This window comes from Thalassophryne amazonica, chromosome 10 (genome assembly GCF_902500255.1).
Source record: "Thalassophryne amazonica chromosome 10, fThaAma1.1, whole genome shotgun sequence".
Classification (NCBI taxonomy): Eukaryota; Metazoa; Chordata; class Actinopteri; order Batrachoidiformes; family Batrachoididae; genus Thalassophryne; species Thalassophryne amazonica.
This window is the reverse complement of record NC_047112.1, coordinates 23,459,008-23,486,450: the sequence shown is the minus strand read 5'-3', so window position 1 is coordinate 23,486,450 and position 27,443 is coordinate 23,459,008. Positions and strand designations below refer to the sequence as shown.

Here is a 27,443-nt window from a genome sequence, read left to right as displayed (position 1 = left end):
TGTTTTTCACCAATACTATGTAGAAAAAAAACGTAAGCAGTCTAAAAGTTATAGGAACTAAATTTATCAGAAGCTATTTGATTCACTGATGTGTTTTGAAGTTAGTTGAAAAGTTCATCTGTGAACAAAAAAGTTAGCTTTGCTAATTAGCGGTTAGCAGATTGGCTAAACTGTGCCCACCACTGGGAACACACTATTGAATGGTGTGCTCCATCTTTCAACTCATGCAAATATTCTTACCATAAACATTCATTATTCGTATAACAGCAGGTATATACGGTACGTAACTGGAAATTTTACTGGAATGCAATTTTTGCAACACGGTGACAAAGGTGCCCATACAGAAGACCACTGTACACATCTAAAGTTGCATCAGTTGCAAAGGGCATCCGGTGTAAAACCTGTGCCAAATCAACATATGGATCCATGCTGGATCCACTGTGGCGACCTTGAGCAAAACTGCACTAGCAAAAATGCATGCAGTAGTGGAATACAACTTTAAATAACCCAACCGTTACTTCATTTTGGGTTTTATGTTGACAGGAACACTCAAAAATAGAGGAACATTCTTTTTTGAGATGTGAGGCTGGAGGTGCAGGCAAAGGTGAAAGAGAAAGGGAGATAGAAAGAGAGAAGGAAGGAGAGCATGAATCCAACTATAAACACTTGGTTAGGGTGATGATATCCAGCTGCCATGAAAACTAATCCCGTTGTTAGACATGTTTACACTGACTGACATACACATAAATACATGTGTACGAACACTATCCACCCTATTAAACACAGTTACAGTCATAAAACCCAATAAACGTCTACATACAGGCACAGCATACAAAACGCACACATAGTGTTAATACACAGAAGCTGAGAGTGCACGGAAGCGTGTGCTGGGGATAAATGAGAAGGTGAAAAGCCACTGGGGTTATTTGATCAAGAGAAAATACCCAGTCCCAGAGTGCACACGCATAAACACACACAGACGTGACAAGTTAAGGAGGCTTGACATCAATCTTCTACACGTCCAAATGGAGCAGCTGGGCATCACTCAACACATACACACAAGCAAACACACACTCACACCTGAGAAAGGAGCCTGCTGACAGTGCAGCCGAGCTGCAACAATCCCATTTATACTTATTTCATGAGGTTAAGAGGTTAAGAGCTAAAGAGCGACGTCACAACAATTAAATTATGTTTGTTCCAGGAGGAACACAGTCAACAGAAAAATATTCCCATACAGCAAAAAACAACGTTTAGCAAAGGACACAGAATCGGCAAATTATCACTCAAGTATGGAAACATGCAGGGGTTCTGGACATTGCTACATCTACCAAACCATGGAACCACCTTGGATCCTGGACAGCAGGTCCATCCCCCAACTAGTCAGCCCCATACATGGGTTTATGTGTCCAAAAACATATAAGGGCCATGAAGGACCATTACAGATTTGCTCGGTAAAGAACACCTCAGCAGGTGACTTCACAGATGATTAGCCCTTTAAATTGAGCTCATCAGGATAACCACTTGGTCATTAAATCAGTAAAACAGTTTTTGAAGCAAACTGCCTGCCTGCCACTGTGTTTTTAACCCCAAACGTGGTTGCATGGAAAGTGGAAAAACAGTTTAATAGGGTGAGGTAATGTCTACTGAATTGTGGAACTACTATAGGTGGAACCACTATTGAACGGTAGTTGAAGTGCGGTCTGACCGCAGTCTGACTGCATTCTAAACAATCGGACACATGAAAACATCATTCGTGACATTCTGTTTGTGTTTGGGGGACGTTTGGCATGTTTCCATCATATCAAACAGTGGCCAAATGTCTCGAATGTGCCTGAACACACCAGGAGGGCACCTCTGCCAAACAGCAATCGGACCGTAATCGTACAGCTTCTAAGTGCACTCATATTGTTCTTACTGTAATCTGGCAGCTGTCCAGGTACTCTTACTGTGTTCCACGTACACTTGTACTGCGTTCAGAGGCTCATGTGCACAGCACGTGCACAAATCAGTCTGGGTGGGTTGGAGCGCAGTCTGGGTGTTTGGACGGCTGACTTCCACAATTCTTATTCCCTCCCAGATGTGGCACGAATTTTGTTTTTTGTTTTACATTCTGCCTGATTTGGCTTGGCTTGTGCTCATTCGTACTAAGTGTGATGAGGGTCTGAAGGAGACAGCTCTCAGCACGGTTACTCATCTCAAAGTGACCCTCTGCAGCAGCCCACCTCAGACTCTTGAACGGTCGGCACTGAGGGTGTAACGGTACATGTATTTGTACTGAACCGTTTCGGTATGGGACGTTCAGTTTGGTACAGGGTTGTTCAAGGGTGAGTTCACGTTGCACGTGTTTACATTCAGTGTTGCCAACGTAGCCACTTTCTCGCTAAATTTGGCGACTTTCCAAACCCTCGACAACTTATTTCGTGAAAAGTGACTAGCGACAAATCTACTTTTCCTGCAGTTACCAGAGACTTTTCTGATGTTTGCCGACTGAAAACGAAAGTCTCTGTTATCACCGAGCGGCAGTGGGTCTCCCTCTCCTCTGTCGCTGACCGCTGCAGCCTGTAAAGCACTGACCAGAGAGATATCTACAATCCTCCTCACTCGGACTCGCTTAGCCTACTGACCTCGTTTGCTACGCTGCGATTAAACAGTCCCCAGACTTTGAGAAGCCCTGGCCTTGAGAAGTAAGTGATGGCCAATTTTAATGGCAAAATAAAAAACAAACCAACAATCAAGTTTATTTGTGGTTCTAAATATTTTTAAGGTGGTTTTACTCACTTTTTTGCCTCTCCCACAATGGTTTTGTTTTCAAAACTTTATTTAAAAAGATATATTAACAAACATTAAATTTAGTTAATAGAAAGAGATAGGAAATAAAATAAATTGTACAAAACTAAAGGGATTCTTTAACATTAATTCTCTTTAAAAAAAAAAAAAAACCTATAGAGTGTGACAGTTCTAGACAAGATAATTTTTCTGGCAAAAAATATGAAGGTTGAATAAAATTGAACAGGGCTTCATGCTGGAACAGTTGTGCTGCTCTTTACTTGTGGAAAGGTTTTGATAAAGTTGTTTACTAGGAATGTATTTTTTATAATATTTCATACATTTGTAGTTTATTTGAGAACATTTTATTTAACTTATTATCAGGCAGCAATAATGCAATAATTTTATTTTCCTGTTTATATAATGTTACAATGAATTGTTGGTTTAAACAACAAGCAAATTTAGGTTTTGCATTTTGTTCCCATACTGTACCGAAAATGAGCCGAACCGCGACCTCAGAACCGAGGTACGTACCGAACCGTGATTTTTGTGTACCGTTACACCCCTAGTTAGCACATTTCAATCTTTAAACACATAATCGATCCTGAATTTTTGCATTTTCTAGTTTCATAGAACTCCTTTAAGAAAATATTCATCAGGGCTCAATTTGATCTCTGGAGAGGTTTTCTGAATGTCCGCAATTATTTTTTTCTTATGACTGTGTGAAATGGGGGTGATGCCACATAGGTCTACAATACATAGTGCGTTCTGATGACTGAAAGCAATCCTGCATTTCCACCTTGTTTCAGACAGCAAATAAATTTGAAAAATACTGATTCGAGACTTTAAAAATTGACTGTCATGTGATATCGTGAGTACCAATAATTTTCCCACCCCTACACAAGACTCTTCACAGAAACATTATGTCAGACGATGGTAGGCAGTGTAACACATACAAATATATGTTTGAACTTTATGTTCAGTTCATAATTTGTTAACACTGTTGTACCAGTTCAGAAAGAAAATATATGCTATGCTATCTATGCTATGCTAACAATAGCCGGCTTCTTCTTCTGGGTTTCTTCTATGCTACACTTTCTGCTACTGCATGTGGTGCTGCCCTTAGTGGTGAACATAAGGCGAGTCAAGGCAGCAGCAACGTGCTGCAGCACCAAAGCAAAAACATGCAGAAGATACATGGATTTTCATGAAATATATATTTGAATGTAACCAATGGCACCTTTGGCTAAAATTAACTTATCATGGAACATGAGTGACTACATTAAACAATTAATTGTATCAGATATCCATACGTTGTGAGCCTTAAGTGGAATAAGTGAGTTTAGAAAATGGATAGAATAATAAATGAATAATAAAGAGTATCATTTCTGAATCGTATCACAGCCCATATATCTAGATATGTATTGTATAATTTTACAAGGCAGAGATATACACACACCTAATCAACACAAATAGAGTTCATTTAAACTACGACGGAGTTCATTTAAAAACACTGTGATTGAGACCAAATGCACGCACTACAATGCTAATTTAACACAGCAAAATTTACTCTGTAGAAGGCAAAACGGAGTGGGCCTAAATGTAATCCCAGCTGAGTAAACTTTACTCCACAAGATTTACTGTGTATTGCAGTGGACAGTGAGTGTGAATAAAAACTTCTGGTGATGCCTGGCACTGACCGTCTCCTACAGTCACACCTTCCCTTACAGTCTCCAATAAAATCAACTGCAAGAAAAAAACTTAAAAGTAAAAAATGCCTCAACATATCTCTCTGTCTCTTCGTTCAACTGTTGCAGAACTCTTACATAAAATCCATCTCGAGCACATTATGTTGTCATACTGCTGAAATACGTCCTTGAAATGAACCGAGTGGTACTCCAACAAAGAGGAGTGAGCGGAGGAAAGTGACGGACAAACAAAAAGCAAGATGGGTATGAGTGGATGGCGTAACAGAGAGAGACAGTGATGGGTGAAGGAAAGAGAGAGAAAATTAAGAGCTAAGTGAAGAGAGACAAATGAGCGAAGGAAGTGAAAAGAAAAGTGACACTATCAGCAGTACCATCACAGGGTTTCTTGGAGAAAATTCAACTTTGTCTCTAAAACCCTCTGAAGTCTGCGACACTGGATTTCCATCCCACTCCACCCACTTTGCTACATCAGAGCCAAACACCCGATGCTGCCACACCGGCCTAATTAGCACAGTAACGTGACTACCAGGCTGGTTAGGGCCCCGTGTTTCATCATGAAACACCATTAACCTTTTGGACAGGCTGGTGCTTTGATAACTCAGCTGTTTACAGCTCCACTCTCCTTTCCAAAGGCGTTACATTTCAAGTTCTCGGCTGTCGGCACAGACTAAATATACACAAGATGTAAGATTTTGCCAGGAAGAGATACATGTTAGGGGCAGAGGTTTACTGTTTGTGTGTGTGTGAGAAAGATATCTTGTATTTCCACACTTGCAATAGCCAAACCCTCTCAGAAGGTTGCCAGGTTGTGGAAAACCCCCTTACATCAAACCAACTGTCTGATGCTCAAAGATATTAAAGGGCTACTTCACAGGCAGCACTTGAGTTTAGGATTAAAAGTGGAAGTAGGTGTAGCAAAAATAAGGTTTGGAGTTCAGTATCTTTGTATCAGACAATTTTTGGTAAGCTGGATTATTAGCAGGTCTATAAAAAAATGTATGAAACATTTTAAATGAAACTTGGTGAAAGCACTGGGTGGAGGCTGGAATTGAAGCAACAGCATTCTCTTGCTAATTTCCCAAAATGAATGTTGCAAGATGGGCAGCATCTTGGCTTAGTGGTTAGCACTGTTGCCTTACAGTGAGAAGGTCATGGGTTCGATTCCCACCTGTGGCCTTTTTGTGTGGAGTTTGCGTGTTCTCCCTGTGTTTGTGTGGGTTCTCTCTGGGTGCTCTGGCTCCCTCCCACATCCAAAGACACACAGCTTAGGTGGAATGGATGCTTTAAATTGTCCATAGGTGTGTGTGGGTGTGAATGTGTTTGTGGCTCTGCGACAGACTGATGTCCTGTCCAGGGTGTACCCCGCCTCACGCTCTATGACTCGATGGGATAGGCTCCAGCCCCCCGTGACCCTTAATTGGACTAAGCAATTGAAGGTGTGTGTGTATATGTTGGAAGATGTGGTGTGTTATGAGTATGGGTGCACCTTTCTGATATTTGTTAATTAGGAGAATAAATAAAAAGCCGATCTGAGTCTTCTATTACATATCTGAGTCATGTTGTGGTCTATGTATGGTTTCCTTTATGTGAGTAGAATATATGTTTTGTTACATGGCCAGGTTAGGAAAGTATTCAAGTATAAGTACAGTGCATCCAGAAAGTATTCACAGCACTTCAGTTTTTCCACATTTTATGTTACAGCTTTTTTCCAAAATGGATGAAATTTATTTTTTCCTCAAAACTGTACACACAATACCCCATGCTGACCATGTGACAAATGTTTTTTTTTTTTTAGAGTTTTGCAAATTCATTAAAAATAAAAAAAACCCCTAAGAAATCACATGTACATAAGTATTCACAGACTTTGCCATGAAGCTCAAAATTGAGCTCAGGTGCATCCTGTTTCCACTGATCATCCTTGAGATGTTTCTACAGCTTAATTGGAGTCCACATGGGGTAAATTCAGTTGATTGGATATGATCTGGAATGGCACACACTTGTCTACATATAAGGTCCAACAGTTGACAGTGCATGTCAGAGCACAAACCAAACATGAAGTCAAAGAAATTGTCTGGAGACCTCCGAGACATGATTGTCTTGAGGCACAAATCTGTGGAAGGGTACAAGAAACATTTCTACTGCTTTGAAGGTCCCAATGAGCACAGCAGCCACTGTCATTCGTAAATGGAAGAAGTTTGGATCCACCAGGACTCTTCCTAGAGCTGGCCGCCCGTCTAAACTGAGCGATCGGGGGGGTGACCAAGAACCCGATGGTCACTCTGTCAGAGCTCCGGCATTCCTCTGTGGAGAGAGGAGAACCTTCCAGAAGGACAAACCATCTCTGCAGCAATCCACCAATCAGGCCTGTATGGTAGAGTGGGCAGACAGAAGCCGCTCCTTAGTAAAGGGCACATGGCAGCCCACCTGGAGTTTGCCAAAAGACACCTGAAGGACTCTCAGACCATGAGAAACAAAATTCTCTGGTTTGATGAGACAAAGATTGAACTCTTTGGTCTTGATGCCAGGCCTCATGTTTGGAGGAAAAGAGGCACCATCCCTACAGTGAAGGATGGTGGTGGCAGCATCATGCTGTGGGGATGTTTTTCAGCAGCAGGAACTGGGAGACTAGTCAGGATTGAGAGAAAGATGAATACAGCAATGTACAGAAACACGCTGGATGAAAACCTGCTCCAGAGCGCTCTTGACCTCAGACTGGGACTACGGTTCATCTTTCAGCAGGACAATGGCACTAAACACACAGCTAAGATATCAAAGGAATAGCTTCTAGACAACTCTGTGAATGTCCTTGAGTGACCCAACCAGAGCCCAGATCTGAATCAGACTGAACATCTCTGGAGAGATTTCAGTCTAATACAGCCTTTTTTGGAATAAGGCTGTAACATAACAAAATGCGGAAAATACTTTCTGGATGCACTGTAAGTATCAACATTTATCCAATTAAATTTAATTTCAATTCAATTAATTTATACAGTGCCAAATCACAACATAAGTCACCCCAAGGCGCTTCCAAGAAAGTACTTTGGCAACAGTTGTCAGGAAAAACTCCCCCATGCATTTTTTGATTGTAGGAACAAATCACAAGCAGACCAGACTCACAGGGGCAACCATCTGCTTGGCCATACTGCCAATAATACGAGTAAAATGACAAATAAACCAAAGCACAACAACAATTTGTCAAATATTCAAAGAGAGAGACGATGTAGCTAAGCATCCAAGAACTAATAGAGTATAGTGGTCACATTAACCGATTTGAAAAAGAAAAAAAATCACGAAAGGTGTAAATAGACACCACAAAACTTTGATGATCATATGAAAAAAACTAGCAAAGCCTAACAAATTCACAAGACTTTATATAACATTAGAAAGTTCATTGTTTCCCCAAATAACTGACGTCAACAAAACTTCTGAAAGCAATAACTAAGGTGTGAGAACTGTAGTGATTCAAACAGAAATATGATTCAAACAAAATAATTATTTAAATAAATTCTAATTAAACTGTCTAATACATGTTTCTTTCCCAAATTAATATTATGTGCATGTTTAATAATGAAACTTAAGATGAATATTGAAAGTGAAGTCAAATTTATTTTATTCTGGTCAAGACAAAAAAGTGAAATTGTTCATAATGTAATTTTTTCTACTTAAACTATTACAAATTGCATAAGAACAGTCATTTTGCCTCAAAACAAGCAGTGATTATAAGACAAATCTATTCTGATACTGCAATAGAAACCTTACCACTATTTCTATGACTACTTTGATAACATGTTTCAGTCATATCTGCTACATAGATATCACTGTATGACTGTCTTTCGCGATAACTACACATTTGTAATCAGAGATGTTTGCATGTTTCTCATTGACTTACAGGATTGTGCCAACAAACAAACACATGTAAATCTGTGTGCGTGCCTTGACACTTGCACGCATTTAACCCCCACACTGCTGCGCAATTCATTGTGCCAAAGTGACCTGCTGTGTTCAGCTGGATGCTGCGCTTTGTGCTGATTAAACCACCTCTAATCAGTTGTGGAATCACAGACGAATTTTCTACAGCTGCAGCTTTCCTCTCTCTCTCTCTCTCTCTCTCTCTCTCTCTCTCTCTCTCTCTCTCTCTCTCTCTCTCTCTCTCGTGCGCTTCATGGCATGGAGAATGCATTTGGAATCATCTAAAAGGTAATTATTTGTAATATTTATACTGTAATGGCTTGGTAAAACAGTTGCATTTTCATTCCTTCTTATGAGTATCTGTATGTTTATAATAGATTTAAAATCTCGTCATAATTGTTCAGATGTGCTGCGCTGTAATGCAATGTGCTGACGCAATGATTCGCACTGACACCCAGTGTTTTTGAATTGTTTGCAAAATGTTCATGTGACGTTTAAATAATTAATGCGTGCCAGAGATTTTAAATATTTCAAAATTTTCTTTGTGCACTTGCACACAGGCATGCACAGTTTATACTGGTTTACAACAACTTTACTCTTTGGCACGGCAGATTGTGCACCAGTGCGCAGATCAAGTTTGTGCAAGTGTCAAGGTACCTTTACTTTTAGCAGGGGTTTTACCTGTTCCTTTGTTTCGATCCACAAAGCAGTACTTGAGTTCATACTGTTTCAGAATTTCATGGACTTCCTATAAGGAGAAAGAAAGAAAAAGCACAACAGAGATGACAAACATTACTACAACGCCAGAATAACTGCTAACAATCAAATTTACTAAAAATAATGAACAATAACAACAAAGCTCCAGTACTGTATAGAAACTCAGTTTGGTTTATGTTTAAGTTCACAGGGTTGTGCTAAACATTTTTTCAGACATAATTTCCTTTATAAATCAAACTCTTAAATTACAAAATGACATTAAAGAGGCGTGCATAACACGTCACACAGGGATGACTTGAAATTACTTATTTTTGTTTCACTGCACAAAAACAGCACAATTACTATCAACAGTACTGATGCATCATACTGATCCTTCAGTGCTTTATCTGCCCTTTATGACATCCAATACATTATACTTAAAAAAACATGAACAGCAAATTATTTAATACAGTGTTTGTTGAACATGAGTGCTATTATTGATTATCTGAATGTGTTCATCCGATCTGCCATAGACTGGCAGCCTGTCCAGGATGTACCCCACATCTCACCAAGTGACCGCTGGGCTCCACCCCACCCACCCCCACTGTGACCCTTAGCTGAAACAAGCAGGTTTTGAAAATGGATGGATGAATAAGTTCAATAATACACCATCTCCAGTCAGCATGACAGCTTGGAATGTAATCAGTCCTTATTTTCTTTTTCCTTTTTCTTTATCACAAAGACATACATATTCAATCAATCAATCAATTTTTTTATATAGCGCCAAATCACAACAAACAGTTGCCCCAAGGCGCTTTATATTGCAAGGCAAGGCCATACAATAATTATGTAAAACCCCAACGGTCAAAACGACCCCCTGTGAGCAAGCACTTGGCTACAGTGGGAAGGAAAAACTCCCTTTTAACAGGAAGAAACCTCCAGCAGAACCAGGCTCAGGGAGGGGCAGTCTTCTGCTGGGACTGGTTGGGGCTGAGGGAGAGAACCAGGAAAAAGACATGCTGTGGAGGGGAGCAGAGATCGATCACTAATGATTAAATGCAGAGTGGTGCATACAGAGCAAAAAGAGAAAGAAACAGTGCATCATGGGAACCCCCCAGCAGTCTACGTCTATAGCAGCATAACTAAGGGATGGTTCAGGGTCACCTGATCCAGCCCTAACTATAAGCTTTAGCAAAAAGGAAAGTTTTAAGCCTAATCTTAAAAGTAGAGAGGGTGTCTGTCTCCCTGATCTGAATTGGGAGCTGGTTCCACAGGAGAGGAGCCTGAAAGCTGAAGGCTCTGCCTCCCATTCTACTCTTACAAACCCTAGGAACTACAAGTAAGCCTGCAGTCTGAGAGCGAAGCGCTCTATTGGGGTGATATGGTACTACAAGGTCCCTAAGATAAGATGGGACCTGATTATTCAAAACCTTATAAGTAAGAAGAAGAATTTTAAATTCTATTCTAGAATTAACAGGAAGCCAATGAAGAGAGGCCAATATGGGTGAGATATGCTCTCTCCTTCTAGTCCCCGTCAGTACTCTAGCTGCAGCATTTTGAATTAACTGAAGGCTTTTTAGGGAACTTTTAGGACAACCTGATAATAATGAATTACAATAGTCCAGCCTAGAGGAAATAAATGCATGAATTAGTTTTTCAGCATCACTCTGAGACAAGACCTTTCTGATTTTAGAGATATTGCGTAAATGCAAAAAAGCAGTCCTACATATTTGTTTAATATGCGCTTTGAATGACATATCCTGATCAAAAATGACTCCAAGATTTCTCACAGTATTACTAGAGGTCAGGGTAATGCCATCCAGAGTAAGGATCTGGTTAGACACCATGTTTCTAAGATTTGTGGGGCCAAGTACAATAACTTCAGTTTTATCTGAGTTTAAAAGCAGGAAATTAGAGGTCATCCATGTCTTTATGTCTGTAAGACAATCCTGCAGTTTAGCTAATTGGTGTGTGTCCTCTGGCTTCATGGATAGATAAAGCTGGGTATCATCTGCGTAACAATGAAAATTTAAGCAATACCGTCTAATAATATTGAAGAATTTTTTTATTTTTAAAAATTTTTTTACACATGAGGCAATTCTGGTTTTGTTCATGATAAAAATCTTTCACAGAATACTTCCCAATTGCAGTAATGTGGTTTGAAATGAGTAATTATATATATTTTTTAAAGTGTTTTCACGAGATGAAAAGATTTGTGCCTCCTGTCATAATGACAGCAACACACTGCAAAGAAGCTTCAATCCTCACAAAAAAACATGCACACAACTGCATAATAAATGAAAATAAGTCTGAATTTCATTTTATATTATATTTGCAGACTCCGTTTCTGTCTGGGACATGTTCTGGCTACCATGTACACTGTCCAGGGCTTGCATGAACTGGATGAGATATTTGGAAGAGATGTGGAGTCCAGCAATTAGGGTGCCTGTCTTGATGAGGAAAGGTTTACTGACCTTGACTTTGTGGATGATGCTGTGATTCTTCAGAATCAGTGGCTACCCTGAGCACGTTACTTGAGAAGATAAGTGAAGAGTTAGAGGGTCTGTTTGCAGTTGTACTGGATCAAGTCTAAGACTTCCAAGATGTGGCCAGCATGGTGGATCAGTGGTTACAACTCTCAGATCACATCAAGGAGGTCTGTGCTTATTAGCCATGTATCTGAATGGGTTTGCTCCTGGGACTCCAGTTTTCCCCCACCATCAGCCTCTCCAGATCTGGAGCTGGCTCCCTCAGGTTCTACTGATTGGATTGTGTCAAACTGTAATTACGATGGTTAAATGCAGAGGACAAATGTCACTGTGTGTATCCATGTATGCCCAGTGACAATAAACGTCCTTCTTCTTCTTCTAAGAGGTGTATCTGTATGCTGTGAAAGTGCCAAGCGTGTATAGAGATTTACTCATCACTGCAGTTAAATTCATGTCTCTGGGTCTCAGTCTTCAAGACTGAGAGGCACTTGGGAAGAACTACTGGACCCATGAGATTGTTGAACAGCTGTGTTTTGCAATACCACTATATTTGCAGGAGCACAAGGGTCCAAGTCTTTAGGGTGCTGGTGCTTCCTGTCTTATACCCCTATTCCACAGGGCGCTGCTCTAGTACGATCACTCACGATCCAAAGAAGCGCACAAACTGGATGAAATGGCTTAATCTGTCTTGACTGTAATAGGTTGGCTTATAAAGTGCAGACCTGTCAACCCACCCGAAAATGAAAGAAAGTCGCTGCACACTCAGCCAGACATGAGCAAGCTGTTCAAGTCTGAACAGAAACAGCAACAAACGCTGCTTCGGCTTCAAATGTTGACCCCGATGGAGCACGATCAAACAGGTTTGAAGCTGTTCTCACGATAAATACCTTGTTTAAAGAAGTTTGAACATGATCAAAGCCATTGAGATTATGAATACCTGGAAAATGCTAGGTACTAGAAGTAAATTTGAGAATTGGGATGAAATTTTTGAACAGTTCAAAAACTGGATCCCAATTTCAAATCTGGTGCTATTATGTAGGGGAAACCGGGGTACAGTGGATCAGAAATGTTGTTTTGTGGCAGCATAAACACATTAGGCATAGGTTTAGGTCATTCTATTCTGGATTTAATACAGCAAGTTATTGTTTATAAGGCTGTGTTATTATGTCACCCCAAGTGTAACAGGTGTTTAAAATTTTTGATTCAATGTGCCCCGAACACTAATTCACAGGGTGCAGTGAATCAGTGTCCGGGGCACAGTGAATCATCTTAGAATATAATGAAAAAACACACGATTATAAAGATTTCTTCAAAATTATTAAATATATGCTGCTGCATATACAAACTATAATCCAGCAAACCAGCTGTGTAATGTGTGTGTCTTATATTGATATAAGTCCTTTAGAAACTATTATAAATACAAGTGTCATAATTTCTGTTCAAACATGAAAACAGTTGTTTATATACACAAATTATAGAAATAATTCATGGAAAAATAAATGTAAATGCTTCAACAAGTAATATTTGTCATCCACTTGATACTGGGGCTTAGTAAATCACTTTCTGGACTGATTTACTGTGCCTCGATTCACTGTGCTCCGGGTGCATGTGACACACGAGTCATGTTATCAAATAGCTGACGACATAACACATACTCATCAGTTGGGCGGGGTAGTCTTCTAACAATAACAACACCTTTCCTCTGTTGTGAGAAATAAATACAAAGACACTGACATCTACAAAATTTACTTTTGATAGGAAAAAACCTGACTTCACTTGCCACTTAGTTTTACCCTTAATGCATCCAAAAACAAAACACTAATTTATAAGGGGGATGTCGTTATGCATAAAAAATATGGCATAACTGCTGCAAATATGTTTTACAGATATAGCTACTGATTCACCGTGCCCCTTGATTCACTGTGCCCCGGTTTTCCCTACACCAAATTTGTTCACAGTTGACAAAGATGGATCAAGAAATTACTATGATGCTTCAAACTGTGCCCCAATTTGCTACTCAGGACAAAAAGGAAAGTTAACAGCACTCTGTGGAACAGCCCCGTTACTGTGAGGTTGTAAGACTTGGACACTAACCAGTGGCCTAAGGATGTTTTGTGTATTGGATCTCTTTGAAGGCTCTTTGTGTACTGCTGGACTGACTTTGCATCAAATAAATAGTTAACTGGGGAGATTCACATAAGGAGTATTACTTGCACAGTGAGGGAACATCAGCTACGACATTTTGTCCATGTTTTGTCCTTCTCTGAATCACCCAAACACAGCTCACTGTGGAGGATGTCAGCGGCTGGAAAAGGCAAAGGGGACACCCACATATCACCTTGCTAAGAAGATAGAAGGCTACTTTCTGGAGGTGGGGGTGGCTGCCCAACAGGACCCAAGGTGGTTCCATCGTGTGGTGGATTTGGGAACGTGTGGCACTAACGCGTGCTCCAGACATGACCTTGCAGACTTTGCAGTCTCTTTGTTATCTCTTTGGTGGCAGTATTTAATCAATAGAAACACAGACAAAGCTTAAATAATCCACTTGATCCTCTTCACACTGCTACCTCTCTGTTAGCATCAGTGTCCGTCTGACGTGTTCGTCGTGCACCCACACAAACTGCACAGAGCACACAAGTAAACAACACCCTCAACAAATTACAGGAAATATGGCATTTTCAGGTATGTCTCTGTGATACGAGCAACCTTGTCATCCACTTACTGTTAAAGACCAAGAGCACAAATTATTTTACAGCGAGCAGGTTGAAGACCATAAGACAAATGTAAAAAAAAAAAAGAAGACGAAGAAAAAAAGCAATCTCAAAGTCAGACTGTGGAACACGAACAGTTATTGTTAAGTGCTACCAGAGACACAATTTAATGGCAAGTCAACAGAGTGATGCAGATCCCACAGGATGTCTGTCCTTGGTCTCACACACACACACACACACACACACACACACACACACACACACACACACACACACACACACACACACACACACACACACACACACACACACACACACACACACACACACACACACTCACACACACCGGAATTCACAATGATCAAAATGTTATGTGACGAGATTACTTCCCTCTGGCTCTGTGCTTACATGTGAAGTCAGAATTCAGTCATCAACCCCAGGTCCTTCCAGCATGCACTGCGCTAAAACAAACAGACTTAAAAAAGGTTTCTGCATGAAGCTTTCAGTTGTTGATTTTAATGTTGGCACTGTAGCCACTCAGTTTTTTGCTGTTTCCTTCTTTCAGTGGCCACATTTCCTGCTTAGGGACAATGCTGCATTCTAACATTTTTCCAATGAATTTGTTTTGAAACATCTAGATAACTATGTAAGCACAACTTAGGGCACTGCCTCAGCTGATTTGGCAAAACAGATGTCAGTAACATCTGAATAATGATTTGTGAGCATTCAGACATCGCTAAATTCAGCCCGGAGCGATCAGGAAATGAGGTCTTTAATTTTTGCAATTCCACCCACACTGCATCTTGTTTTGTTGCAAAATTGTATGAGCATTAGGTCTGGGAGCATGTGCTGGAGCCACGTGTTGTCACATCCACAGAACTGCCCTGGGTCCTACACGGCAACCATCCAGGCAGACAACCAGTCCATCCTCACATCTCCAAAGTCACCACCTATCTGCTGCAGCCAGGTGAAAAGTGGGCATGCCCTTGGCATTCCCAAGCCATCAGACATGGGGTCAAATACTTTGCATTGTATTTAAATACAAATACTTTAGATTTTCAAATTCCAAATACAAATACAAATACTTTGTACTTTTTCAAATATGAATACAAATACAAATACTTTATATTTTGAGTATTTCAAATACAAATACAAATACTTTCTATGAACTATAAACAACAAATCAACATAAAAACTGATAAACCGGTGACAATTTATTGTGAAAATAGCATGACCAAATACTATTGATAAGTAAAGGACTGAATGTTTATTCACAAATTCACTATTATAATATCACAGGCAATAATCAAACTATCACAATATATATTCTGTTTCCATCAATATTGCATCCTTTTGTATCCACCATCGGTGCAACGTCTGCAGTGATGCGGTCGCTGTATCGGACCGTCGTGGTGAAGAGAGAGCTGAGCAGGGGGGCAAAGCTCTCGATTTACCGATCGATATATGTTCCGACCCTCACCTATGGTCATGAGATTTGGCTCATGACCAAAAGAACAAGATCGCGAGTACAAGCGGCCGAGATGAGTTTCCTCCGCAGGGTGGCTGGGCGCTCCCTTGAGATAGGGTGAGGAGCTCTGTCACTCGGGAGGAGCTCGGAGTCGAGCCGCTGCTCCTCCATGTCGAAAGGAGCCAGCTGAGGTGGCTCGGGAATCTTTTCCAGATGTCCCCTGGACGCCTCACTGGAGAGGTGTTTCGGGCACGTCCCAACGGGAGGAAGCCCCGGGGAAGACCCAGATCACGCTGGAGGGACTACGTCTCTCAGCTGACTTGGGAACACTTCGGGGTTCCCCCGGAGGAGCTGGGAAAGGTGTGTGTAGATCGGGAGGTCTGCGCGGCTTTGCTTGAGCTGCTGCCCCCGCGACCCGACCTAGGATAAGCGGAAGAAAATGGATGGATGGATGTATCCACCATATCACAAAATAATAATAAAATGTCATATCTGGTGTGTCTCAACACGGTGTCACAGAGATTCCCAAGTTTGAAAAGTATTTGAAAAAGTATTTGTAAAAGTATTTGGAAATACTTGGGATCGGCGATGTATTTGAAATATAAATACAAATACTTTGAATTCAAAATCAGAAAATACAAAAATAAATACTCCAAAAAATGTATTTAAGTATTTTCAAATATAAATACTTTTGTATTTGGCCCCATGTCTGCAAGCCATGGTAGTCCTCAACACCGAGGCATCTCTGTGCTGGTTCATGCCCAGAGAAACGCACCTTATGGCCAAAATGTCGTGGCTGACATTTCCTCCCAATGCAAGAGATACTTCTGAGCCTTCCTAAGTAACTGTTTGCTTAGCATTAAGTCACTCCAACTGTACCCAAAGATTCTCCAAAAATACCAAGTACCAAAGACATCTAAAACCCAAATTCCAATGAAGTTGGGACGTTGTATGAAATGTAAATAAAAACAGAAAACAATGATTTGCAAATCCTCTTCAACCTTTATTCAATTGAAAACACCACAAAGACAAGATATTTAATGTTCAAACTGATAAACTTTATTGCTTTTGTGCAAATATTTGCTCATTTTGAAATGGATGCCTGCAACACGTTTCAAAAAAGCTGGGACAGTGGTATGTTTACCACTGTATTACATCACCTTTCCTTCTAACAACACTCAATAAGCGTTTGGGAACTGAGGACAATAACTGTGAGTGTCATGATTGGGTATAAAAGGAACACCCCCAAAAGGCTCAGCCGTTCACAAGCAAAGATGGGGTGAGGGTTGTAGGGTCTCCCAAGGCAAACAGGTCCTAGGTGACGGTTCAGACTAAGGGTAGTTCAAAAGCTCCCATGACCAGTAAAAAAATCAAGGACCGAGACGTTGCCCGTTATGGCAGAGCTGCGGCCCCACCCTGGAGCCAGGCCTGGGGTTGGGGCTTGCGCAAGCGCCTGGTGGTCGGGCCTTAGCCCATGGAGTCAGGCCTTAGCCCATGGGGCCTGGCCGGGCTCAGCCCAAAAGAACGATGTGGGCCCGCCCTCCTGTGGGTTCACCACCTGCAGAGGGGGGCCATGGGGGTCGGGTGCAGAGAGGATTGGGTGGCAGTCGAAGGCGGGTGGCACAGCGGCCTGGTCCGCGCTCACAGCCCCTGGCTGTTGGGACGTGGAATGTCACCTCGCTGGGGGGGAAGGAGCCTGAGCTTGTGCGGGAGGTTGAGAGATACCGACTAGAGATAGTCGGACTCACCTCCACGCATAGCTTGGGCTCTGGTACCCAACTCCTGGAGAGGGGCTGGACGCTCCACTTTTCTGGCGTTGACCACGGGGAGAGGCGGAGAGCTGGGGTCGCATTGCTTATTGCTCCCCAGCTCAATCACGTGTTGTGTTGTGTTGTGTTGGAGTTCACTCCGGTGAATGAGAGGGTCGCCTTCGGGTCAGGGACAGGTCTCTCACTGTTGTCTCGGCCTACAGGCCGAGCAGCAGTGCAGAGTACCCGACCTTCCTGAAGTCCCTGAGGGGTACTAGATAGCATTCTGACTGGGGACTCCATTGTTCTCCTGGGGGATTTCAACGCCCACGTGGGCAGCGACAGTGAGACCTGGAGGGGGGTGATCGGGAAGCACGGCCTCCCCAATCGGAACCCGAGTGGTGTTCAGTTGTTGGACTTCTGTGCTAGTCACAGTTTGTCCATCACAAACACCATGTTCAGGCACAAGGGTGTCCATAAGTGCACACGGCACCGGGACATCCTGAGACAGTGGTCGTATCATCTGACCTTCGGCCACATGTCTCGGACACTCAAGTGAAGAGAGGGGCTGAGCTGTCGACCGATCACCACCTGGTGGTGAGTTGGATCCGCTGGGAGGGGAGGAAGCCGGTCACACCTGGCAGGCCAAACGAATCGTGAGGGTCTGCTGGGAATGACTGGCGGAACCCTCTGTCAGCAAGGTCTTCAACTCCCACCTCCGGGACAGCTTCTCTCAGATCCCGGGCGAGGTTGGACACATGGAGTCTGACTGGACTATGTTTTCCACCTCCATTGTTGATGCGGCCACTGGTAGCTGTGGTCACAAGGTCTCTGGTGCCTGTCACAGCGGCAATCCACGATCTTGGTGGTGGACAGTGCGGGTGGGGAGCTGTTGACCCTGACTGGGGATGTTGTTGGGCAGTGGAAGGAATACTTGGAGGATCTCCTCAATCCCATCGTCACGTCTTCCAAAGAGGAAGCAGAGACTGAGGACTCAGAGGCAGACTCATCCATTACCCGGGCCAAAGTCACAGAGGTGGTTAGAAAGCTCCTCGGTGGCAAGGCTCCTGGCATGGATGAAATCCGTCCTGATTACCTTAAGTCTCTGGATGTTGTGGGACGGTCTTGGCTGACACGCCTCTGCAACATCGCGTGGCGTTCGATGACAGTGCCTCTGGATTGGCAGACGGGGTGGTGGTCCCTCTGTTTAAGAAGGGGGACCGGAGGGTGTGTTCAAACTACAGGGGGATCACACTCCTCAGCCTCCCCGGTAAGGTCCATTCCAGAGTACTGGAGAGGAGAATTCGACCGATAGTCGAACCTCGGATTCAGGAGAAGCAGTGTGATTTTCATCCTGGTCGCGGCACACTGGACCAGCTCTACACGTGGGTACCAGCTCCAGCAGCTCCAGTGCACGTTGGCCTCTGCCAGGGCTGCCCTTTGTCACCGGTTCTGTTCATTATCTTTATGGACAGAATTTCTAGGCGCAGCCAGGGTGTAGAGGGGGTCTGGTTTGGGAACCACAGAATCTTGTCTCTGCTGTTTGCGGATGATGTGGTTCTGTTGGCTTCGTCAAATCAGGACCTTCGGCGTGCACTGGGGTGGTTTGCAGCCGAGTGTGAAGCGTCCGGGATGAAAATCAGCACCTCCAAATCCGAGGCCATGGTTCTCGACCAGAAAAAGGTGCTTTGCCCTCTTCAGGTCGGTGGAGTGTCCTTGCCTCAAGTGGAGGAGTTTAAGTATCTCGGAGTCTTGTTCACGAGTGAGGGACGGATGGAGCATGAGATCGACAGACAGATCAGTGCAGCATCTGCAGTGATGCGATCACTGTATCGGACCGTCATGGTGAAGAGAGAGCTGAGTAGGGGGGCAAAGCTCTCGATTTACCGATCGATCTACATTCCGATTCTCACCTATAGTCACGAGATTTGGCTCATGACCGAAAGAACGAGATCACGAGTACAAGCGGCCAAGATGAGTTTCCTCCGCAGGGTGGCTGGGCACTCCCTTAGAGATAGGGTGAGGAGCTCGGTCACTCGGGAGGAGCTCAGAGTCGAGCCGCTGCTCCTCCACGTCGAAAGGAGCCAGTTGAGGTGGCACGGGCATGTTTTCCGGATGCCCCCTTGACGCCTCGCTGGAGAGGTGTTCCGGGCACGTCCCATCGGGAGGAGGCCCCGGGGGAGACCCAGGACACACTGGAGGGACTATGTCTCTCAGCTGGCTTGGGAACACCTTGGGGTTCCCCCGGAGGAGCTGGGGGAGGTGTGTGTGTTTATCGGGAGGTCTGGGCGGCTTTGCTTGAGCTGCTGCCCCCGCGACCCGAGTCTGGATAAAGCGGAAGAAAATGGATGGATGGATGGATGGACATTGTGTCCTCCAGACAAAAGAGGAAAAAGACCATCCAGACTATTACCAGCACAAAGTTCAATAGCCAGCATCTGTGATGGTATGGGGGTGTGTTAGTGCTCATGGCATGGGCAACTTACATATCTGTGACAGCACCATCAATGCTAAAGGGACATCCAGGTTTTGGAGCAACACATGCTGCCATCAAAGCAATGTCTTTTTCAGGGACATCCCTGCTTATTTCAGCAAGACAATGCCAAGCCACATTCTGTACGTGTTACAACAGCGTGGCTTCGTAGTGAAAGAGTGCGGGTTCTAGAATCAATCAATCAATCAACTTTTTTTTTATATAGCGCCAAATCACAACAAACAGTTGCCCCAAGGCGCTTTATATTGTAAGGCAAGGCCATACAATAATTATGAAAAACCCCAACGGTCAAAACGACCCCCTGTGAGCAAGCACTTGGCTACAGTGGGAAGGAAAAACTCCCTTTTAACAGGAAGAAACCTCCAGCAGAACCAGGCTCAGGGAGGGGCAGTCTTCTGCTGAGACTGGTTGGGGCTGAGGGAAAGAACCAGGAAAAAGACATGCTGTGGAGGGGGGCAGAGATCAATCACTAATGATTAAATGCGGAGTGATGCATACAGAGCAAAAAGAGAAAGAAACAGTGCATCATGGGAACCCCCCCACAGTCTACGTCTAAAGCAGCATAACCAAGGGATAGTCCAGGGTCACCTGATCCAGCCCTAACTATAAGCCTTAGCGAAAAGGAAAGTTTTAAGCCTAATCTTAAAAGTAGAGAGGGTATCTGTCTCCCTGATCTGAATTGGGAGCTGGTTCCACAGGAGAGGAGCCTGAAAGCTGAAGGCTCTGCCTCCCATTCTACTCTTACAAACCCTAGGAACTACAAGTAAGCCTGCAGTCTGAGAGCGAAGCGCTCTAATGGGGTAATATGGTACTACGAGGTCCCTAAGATAAGATGGGACCTGATTATTCAAAACCTTATAAGTAAGAAGAAGAATTTTAAATTCTATTCTAGAATTAACAGGAAGCCAATGAAGAGAGGCCAACACGGGTGAGATATGCTCTCTCCTGCTAGTCCCCGTCAGTACTCTAGCTGCAGCATTTTGAATTAACTGAAGGCTTTTTAGGGAACTTTTCGGACAACCTGATAATAAAGAATTACAATAGTCCAGCCTAGAGGAAATAAATGCATGAATTAGTTTTTCAGCATCACTCTGAGACAAGACCTTTCTGATTTTAGAGATATTGCGTAAATGCAAAAAGGCAGTCCTACATATTTGTTTAATATGCGCTTTGAATGACATATCCTGATCAAAAATGACTCCAAGATTTCTCACAGTATTACTAGAGGTCAGGGAAATGCCATCCAGAGTAAAGATCTGGTTAGACACCATGCTTCTAAGATTTGTGGGGCCAAGTACAATAACTTCAGTTTTATCTGAGTTTAAAAGCAGGAAATTAGAGGTCATCCATGTCTTTATGTCTGTAAGACAATCCTGCAGTTTAGCTAATTGGTGTGTGTCCTCTGGCTTCATGGATAGATAAAGCTGGGTATCATCTGCGTAACAATGAAAATTTAAGCAATACTGTCTAATAATACTGCCTAAGAGAAGCATGTATAAAGTGAATAAAATTGGTCCTAGCACAGAACCTTGTGGAACTCCATAATTAACTTTAGTCTGTGAAGAAGATTCCCCATTTACATGAACAAACTGTAATCTATTAGACAAATATGATTCAAACCACCGCAGTGCAGTGCCTTTAATACCTATGACATGCTCTAATCTCTGTAATAAAATTTTATGGTCAACAGTATCAAAAGCAGCACTGAGGTCCAACAGAACAAGCACAGAGATAAGTCCACTGTCCGAAGCCATAAGAAGATCATTTGTAACCTTCACTAATGCTGTTTCTGTACTATGATGAATTCTAAAACCTGACTGAACCGCTTCAAATAGACCATTCCTCTGCAGGTGATCAGTTAGCTGTTTTACAACTACCCTCTCAAGAATCTTTGAGAGAAAAGGAAGGTTGGAGATTGGCCTATAATTAGCTAAAATAGCTGGGTCAAGTGATGGCTTTTTAAGTAATGGTTTAATTACTGCCACCTTAAAAGCCTGTGGTACATAGCCAACTAACAAAGATAAGTTGATCATATTTAAGATTGAAGCATTAAATAATGGTAGGACTTCCTTGAGCAGCCTGGCAGGAATGGGGTCTAATAAACATGTTGATGGTTTGGATGAAGTAACTAATGAAAATAACTCAGACAGAACAATCGGAGAGAAAGAGTCTAACCAAATACCGGCATCACTGAAAGCAGCCAAAGATAACGATACATCTTTGGGATGGTTATGAGTAATTTTTTTCTCTAATAGTCAAAATTTTGTTAGCAAAGAAAGTCATGAAGTCATTACTAGTTAAAGTTAATGGAATACTCAGCTCAATAGAGCTCTGACTCTTTGTCAGCCTGGCTACAGTGCTGAAAAGAAACCTGGGGTTGTTCTTATTTTCTTCAATTAGTGATGAGTAGAAAGATGTCCTAGCTTTACGGAGGGCTTTTTTATAGAGCAACAAACTCTTTTTCCAGGCTAAGTGAAGATCTTCTAAATTAGTGAGACGCCATTTCCTCTCCAACTTACGGGTTATCTGCTTTAAGCTACGAGTTTGTGAGTTATACCACGGAGTCAGACACTTCTGATTTAAAGCTCTCTTTTTCAGAGGAGCTACAGCATCCAAAGTTGTCTTCAATGAGGATGTAAAACTATTGACGAGATACTCTAACTCCCTTACAGAGTTTAGGTAGCTACTCTGCTCTGTGTTGGTATATGACATTAGAGAACATGAAGGAATCATATCCTTAAACCTAGTTACAGCGCTTTCTGAAAGACTTCTAGTGTAATGAAACTTATTCCCCACTGCAGGGTAGTCCATCAGGGTAAATGTAAATGTTATTAAAAAATGATCAGACAGAAGGGAGTTTTCAGGGAATACTGTTAAGTCTTCTATTTCCATACCATAAGTCAAAACAAGATCTAAGATATGATTAAAGTGGTGGGTGGACTCATTTACTTTTTGAGCAAAGCCAATAGAGTCTAATAATAGATTAAATGCAGTGTTGAGGCTGTCATTCTCAGCATCTGTGTGGATGTTAAAATCGCCCACTATAAGTATCTTATCTGAGCTAAGCACTAAGTCAGACAGAAGGTCTGAAAATTCACAGAGAAACTCACAGTAACGACCAGGTGGACGATAGATAATAACAAATAAAACTGGTTTTTGGGACTTCCAATTTGGATGGAAAAGACTAAGAGACAAGCTTTCAAATGAATTAAAGCTCTGTCTAGGTTTTTGATTAATTAATAAGCTGGAATGGAAGATTGCTGCTAATCCTCCGCCCCGGCCCGTACTACGAGCATTCTGACAGTTAGTGTGACTCGGGGGTGTTGACTCATTTAAACTAACATATTCATCCTGCTGTAACCAGGTTTCTGTTAGGCAGAATAAATCAATACGTTGATCAATTATTATATCATTTACCAACAGGGACTTAGAAGAGAGAGACCTAATGTTTAATAGACCACATTTAACTGTTTTAGTTTGTGGTGCAGTTGAAGGTGCTATATTATTTTTTCTTTTTGAATTTTTTTGCTTAAATAGATTTTTGCTGGTTATTGGTGGTCTGGGAGCAGGCACCGTCTCTACAGGGATGGGGTAATGAGGGGATGGCAGGGGGAGAGAAGCTGCAGAGAGGTGTATAAGACCACAGCTCTGCCTCCTGGTCCCAACGCTAGACAGTCACAGTTTGGAGGATCCAAGAAAATTGGCCAGATTTCTAGAAATGAGAGCTGCTCCATCTAAAGTGGGATGGATGCCGTCTCTCCTAACAAGACCAGGTTTTCCCCAGAAGCTTTGCCAATTATCTATGAAGCCCACCTCATTTTTTGGACACCACTCAGACAGCCAGCAATTCAAGGAGAACATGCAGCTAAACATGTCACTCCCGGTCTGATTGGGGAGGGGCCCAGAGAAAACAACAGAGTCCGACAATGTTTTTGCAAAGTTACACACCGATTTAATGTTAATTTTAGTGACCTCCGATTGGCGTAACCGGGTGTCATTACTGCCGACGTGAATTACAATCTTACCAAATTTACGCTTAGCCTTAGCCAGCAATTTCAAATTTCCTTCAATGTCGCCTGCTCTGGCCCCCGGAAGACAATTGACAATGGTTGCTGGTGTCGCTAACTTCACATTTCTCAAAACAGAGTCGCCAATAACCAGAGTTTGATCCTCGGCGAGTGTATCGTCGAGTGGGGAAAAACGGTTAGAGATGTGAACGGGTTGACGGTGTACACGGGGCTTCTGTTTAGGGCTACGCTTCCTCCTCACAGTCACCCAGTCAGCCTGCTTTCCCGACTGCCCGGGATCCGCCAGGGGGGAACTAACGGTGGCTAAGCCACCTTGGTCCGCACCGACTACAGGGGCCTGGCTAGCTGTAGAATTTTCCACGGTGCGGAGCCGAGTCTCCAATTCGCCCAGCCTGGCCTCCAAAGCTACGAATAAGCTGCACTTATTACAAGTACCGTTACTGCTAAAGGAGGCCGAGGAACAACTAAACATTTCACAACCAGAGCAGAAAAGTGCGGGAGAGACAGGAGAAGCCGCCATGCTAAATCGGCTAAAAGCTAGTAGCTACGCAACCTAGTGGATTCCTAAAAACACGCAAAGTGAATAATGTGTAAATAATTTAGAGGTGATTCAGCAGAAGGAGTGCTTTAGTTAAGGCACCAGACAGGCCACGAAGCAGCACAAGTAACGCACGGCAACAGCGAACGCACGACAACGGTGCAAAAATAAAATAAAAATCCACTAGACAGGCTGTGGAGCAGCACAGATAACGCACGACAACAGTGGCAAAAAACAAAATAAAAATCCACTGGACAGGCTGTGGAGCAGCACAGGTAACGCACGACAACAGTGGCAAAAAAACAAAATAAAAATCCACTGGACAGGCTGTGGAGCAGCACAGGTAACGCACGACAACAGTGGTAAAAAATAAAATAAAAATCCACTGGACAGGCTGTGGAGCAGCACAGGCAACGCACGACAACAGTGGTAAAAATAAAATAAAAATCCACTGGACAGGCTGTGGAGCAGCACAGGTAACGCACGACAACAGTGGTAAAAAATAAAATAAAAATCCACTGGACAGGCTGTGGAGCAGCACAGGTAACACACGACAACAGTGCCAAAAAATAAAATAAAAATCCACTGGACAGGCTGTGGAGCAGCACAGGTAACGCACGACAACAGTGGTAAAAAATAAAATAAAAATCCACTGGACAGGCTGTGGAGCAGCACAGGCAACGCACGACAACAGTGGTAAAAATAAAATAAAAATCCACTGGACAGGCTGTGGAGCAGCACAGGTAACACACGACAACAGTGGTAAAAAATAAAATAAAAATCCACTGGACAGGCTGTGGAGCAGCACAGGTAACACACGACAACAGTGCCAAAAAATAAAATAAAAATCCACTGGACAGGCTGTGGAGCAGCACAGGTAACGCACGACAACAGTGGTAAAAAATAAAATAAAAATCCACTGGACAGGCTGTGGAGCAGCACAGGTAACGCACGACAACAGTGGTAAAAAATAAAATAAAAATCCACTGGACAGGCTGTGGAGCAGCACAGGTAACGCACGACAACGGTGCCAAAATAAAATAAAAATCCACTGGACAGGCTGTGGAGCAGCACAGGTAACACACGACAACAGTGGTAAAAAATAAAATAAAAATCCAATGGACAGGCTGTGGAGCAGCACAGGTAACGCACGACAACAGTGCTAAAAAATAAAATAAAAATCCACTGGACAGGCTGTGGAGCAGCACAGGTAACGCACGACAACGGTGCTAAAATAAAATAAAAATCCACTGGACAGGCTGTGGAGCAGCACAGGTAACGCACGACAACAGTGGCAAAAAACAAAACAAAAATCCACTGGACAGGCTGTGGAGCAGCACAAGTAACGCACGGCAACAGCGAACGCACGACAACGGTGCAAAAATAAAATAAAAATCCACTAGACAGGCTGTGGAGCAGCACAGGTAACGCACGACAACAGTGGCAAAAAATAAAATAAAAATCCACTGGACAGGCTGTGGAGCAGCACAGGTAACGCACGGCAACAGTGGTAAAAAATAAAATAAAAATCCACTGGACAGGCTGTGGAGCAGCACAGGTAACGCACGGCAACAGTGCTAAAAAATAAAACAAAAATCCACTGGACAGGCCGTGGAGCAGCACAGGTAACGCACGGCAACAGTGCCAAAAAATAAAATAAAAATCCACTGGACAGGCCGTGGAGCAGCACAGGTAACGCACGACAACAGTGCTAAAAAATAAAATAAAAATCCACTGGACAGGCCGTGGAGCAGCACAGGTAACGCACGACAACAGTGCTAAAAAATAAAATAAAAATCCACTGGACAGGCCGTGGAGCAGCACAGGTAACGCACGACAACAGTGCTAAAAAATAAAATAAAAATCCACTGGACAGGCTGTGGAGCAGCACAGGTAACGCACGACAACAGTGCTAAAAAATAAAATAAAAATAAAAACGAAAGCTTTAGCAAGCTAGTTAGCTTGCCAACGCTGATGAAAGTTAGCTGATAAAAGTGCTCCGTCGCGATGTGGAAGAATGGCCTGCCTGCAGTCCAGACCTGTTGCCCATTGAAAATGTATGGTGCATTATGAAGCGCAAAATACGACAACGGAGACCCCGGACTGGTGAACAACTGAAGTCGTACATCAAGCAAGACTGGGAAAGAATTCCACCTACAAAGCTTCAACAATTAGTGTCCTCAGTTCCCAAACGCTTTTTGAGTGTTGTTAGAAGGAAAGGTGATGTAACACAGTGGTAAACATACCAATGTCCCAGCTTTTTCGAAACATGTTGTTGGCATCCATTTCAAAATGAGCAAATATTTGCACAAAAACAATAAAGTTTATCAGTTTGAACATTAAATATCTTGTCTTTGTGGTGTATTCAACTGAATATAGATCAAAGAGGATTTGCAAATCATTGTATTCTGTTTTTATTAACATTTTACACAATGTCCCAACTTCATTGGAATTGGGGTTGTAGTTGTCGCCTTAGGTCAGTGGTTAGCCTTCAAGTCTCACAACCATATAAGCACTAGGACCTTAAATACTTAGCCTTTTATTCTTCTGCAAGGGCATCATAATCACCAAAAATCTTTGTCCGCTGCTCTCGTGACTCCATAGGTTCTTCCCAGGTGTCTCCCAATCTTCAAGGCAGACGACCCAGATATGTGAATGCCATTGCCGAGATTGAATGCCTCCACAAGTTCAACAATTCAGCATGCTGTTTAGCAGATCTCTTCCATATTCTAGCTGCCCTCTAACCATCACTTCAAAAGACGGCTCTGTAATTGATTTTGTCAACTCATACGAGGTCTGTCCATAAAGTATAGGTCCTTTTTATTTTTTCAAAAACTATATGGATTTCATTCATATGTTTTTACGTCAGACATGCTTGAACCCT

At 42.8% G+C, this 27,443-nt stretch overlaps 1 protein-coding gene across 1 annotated transcript in view; it reads right to left on the bottom strand.

Moving 5' to 3' along the window:
• The window catches only part of raver2 (ribonucleoprotein, PTB-binding 2), a 359,833-nt gene that overhangs the window by 212,563 nt on the left and 119,827 nt on the right, over positions 1-27,443 (bottom strand). The window contains exon 2 of the mRNA XM_034179562.1: positions 9,069-9,135. Coding sequence (XP_034035453.1) covers positions 9,069-9,135 — 67 coding nt within the window. The remainder of the gene's footprint in view (positions 1-9,068; positions 9,136-27,443) is intronic.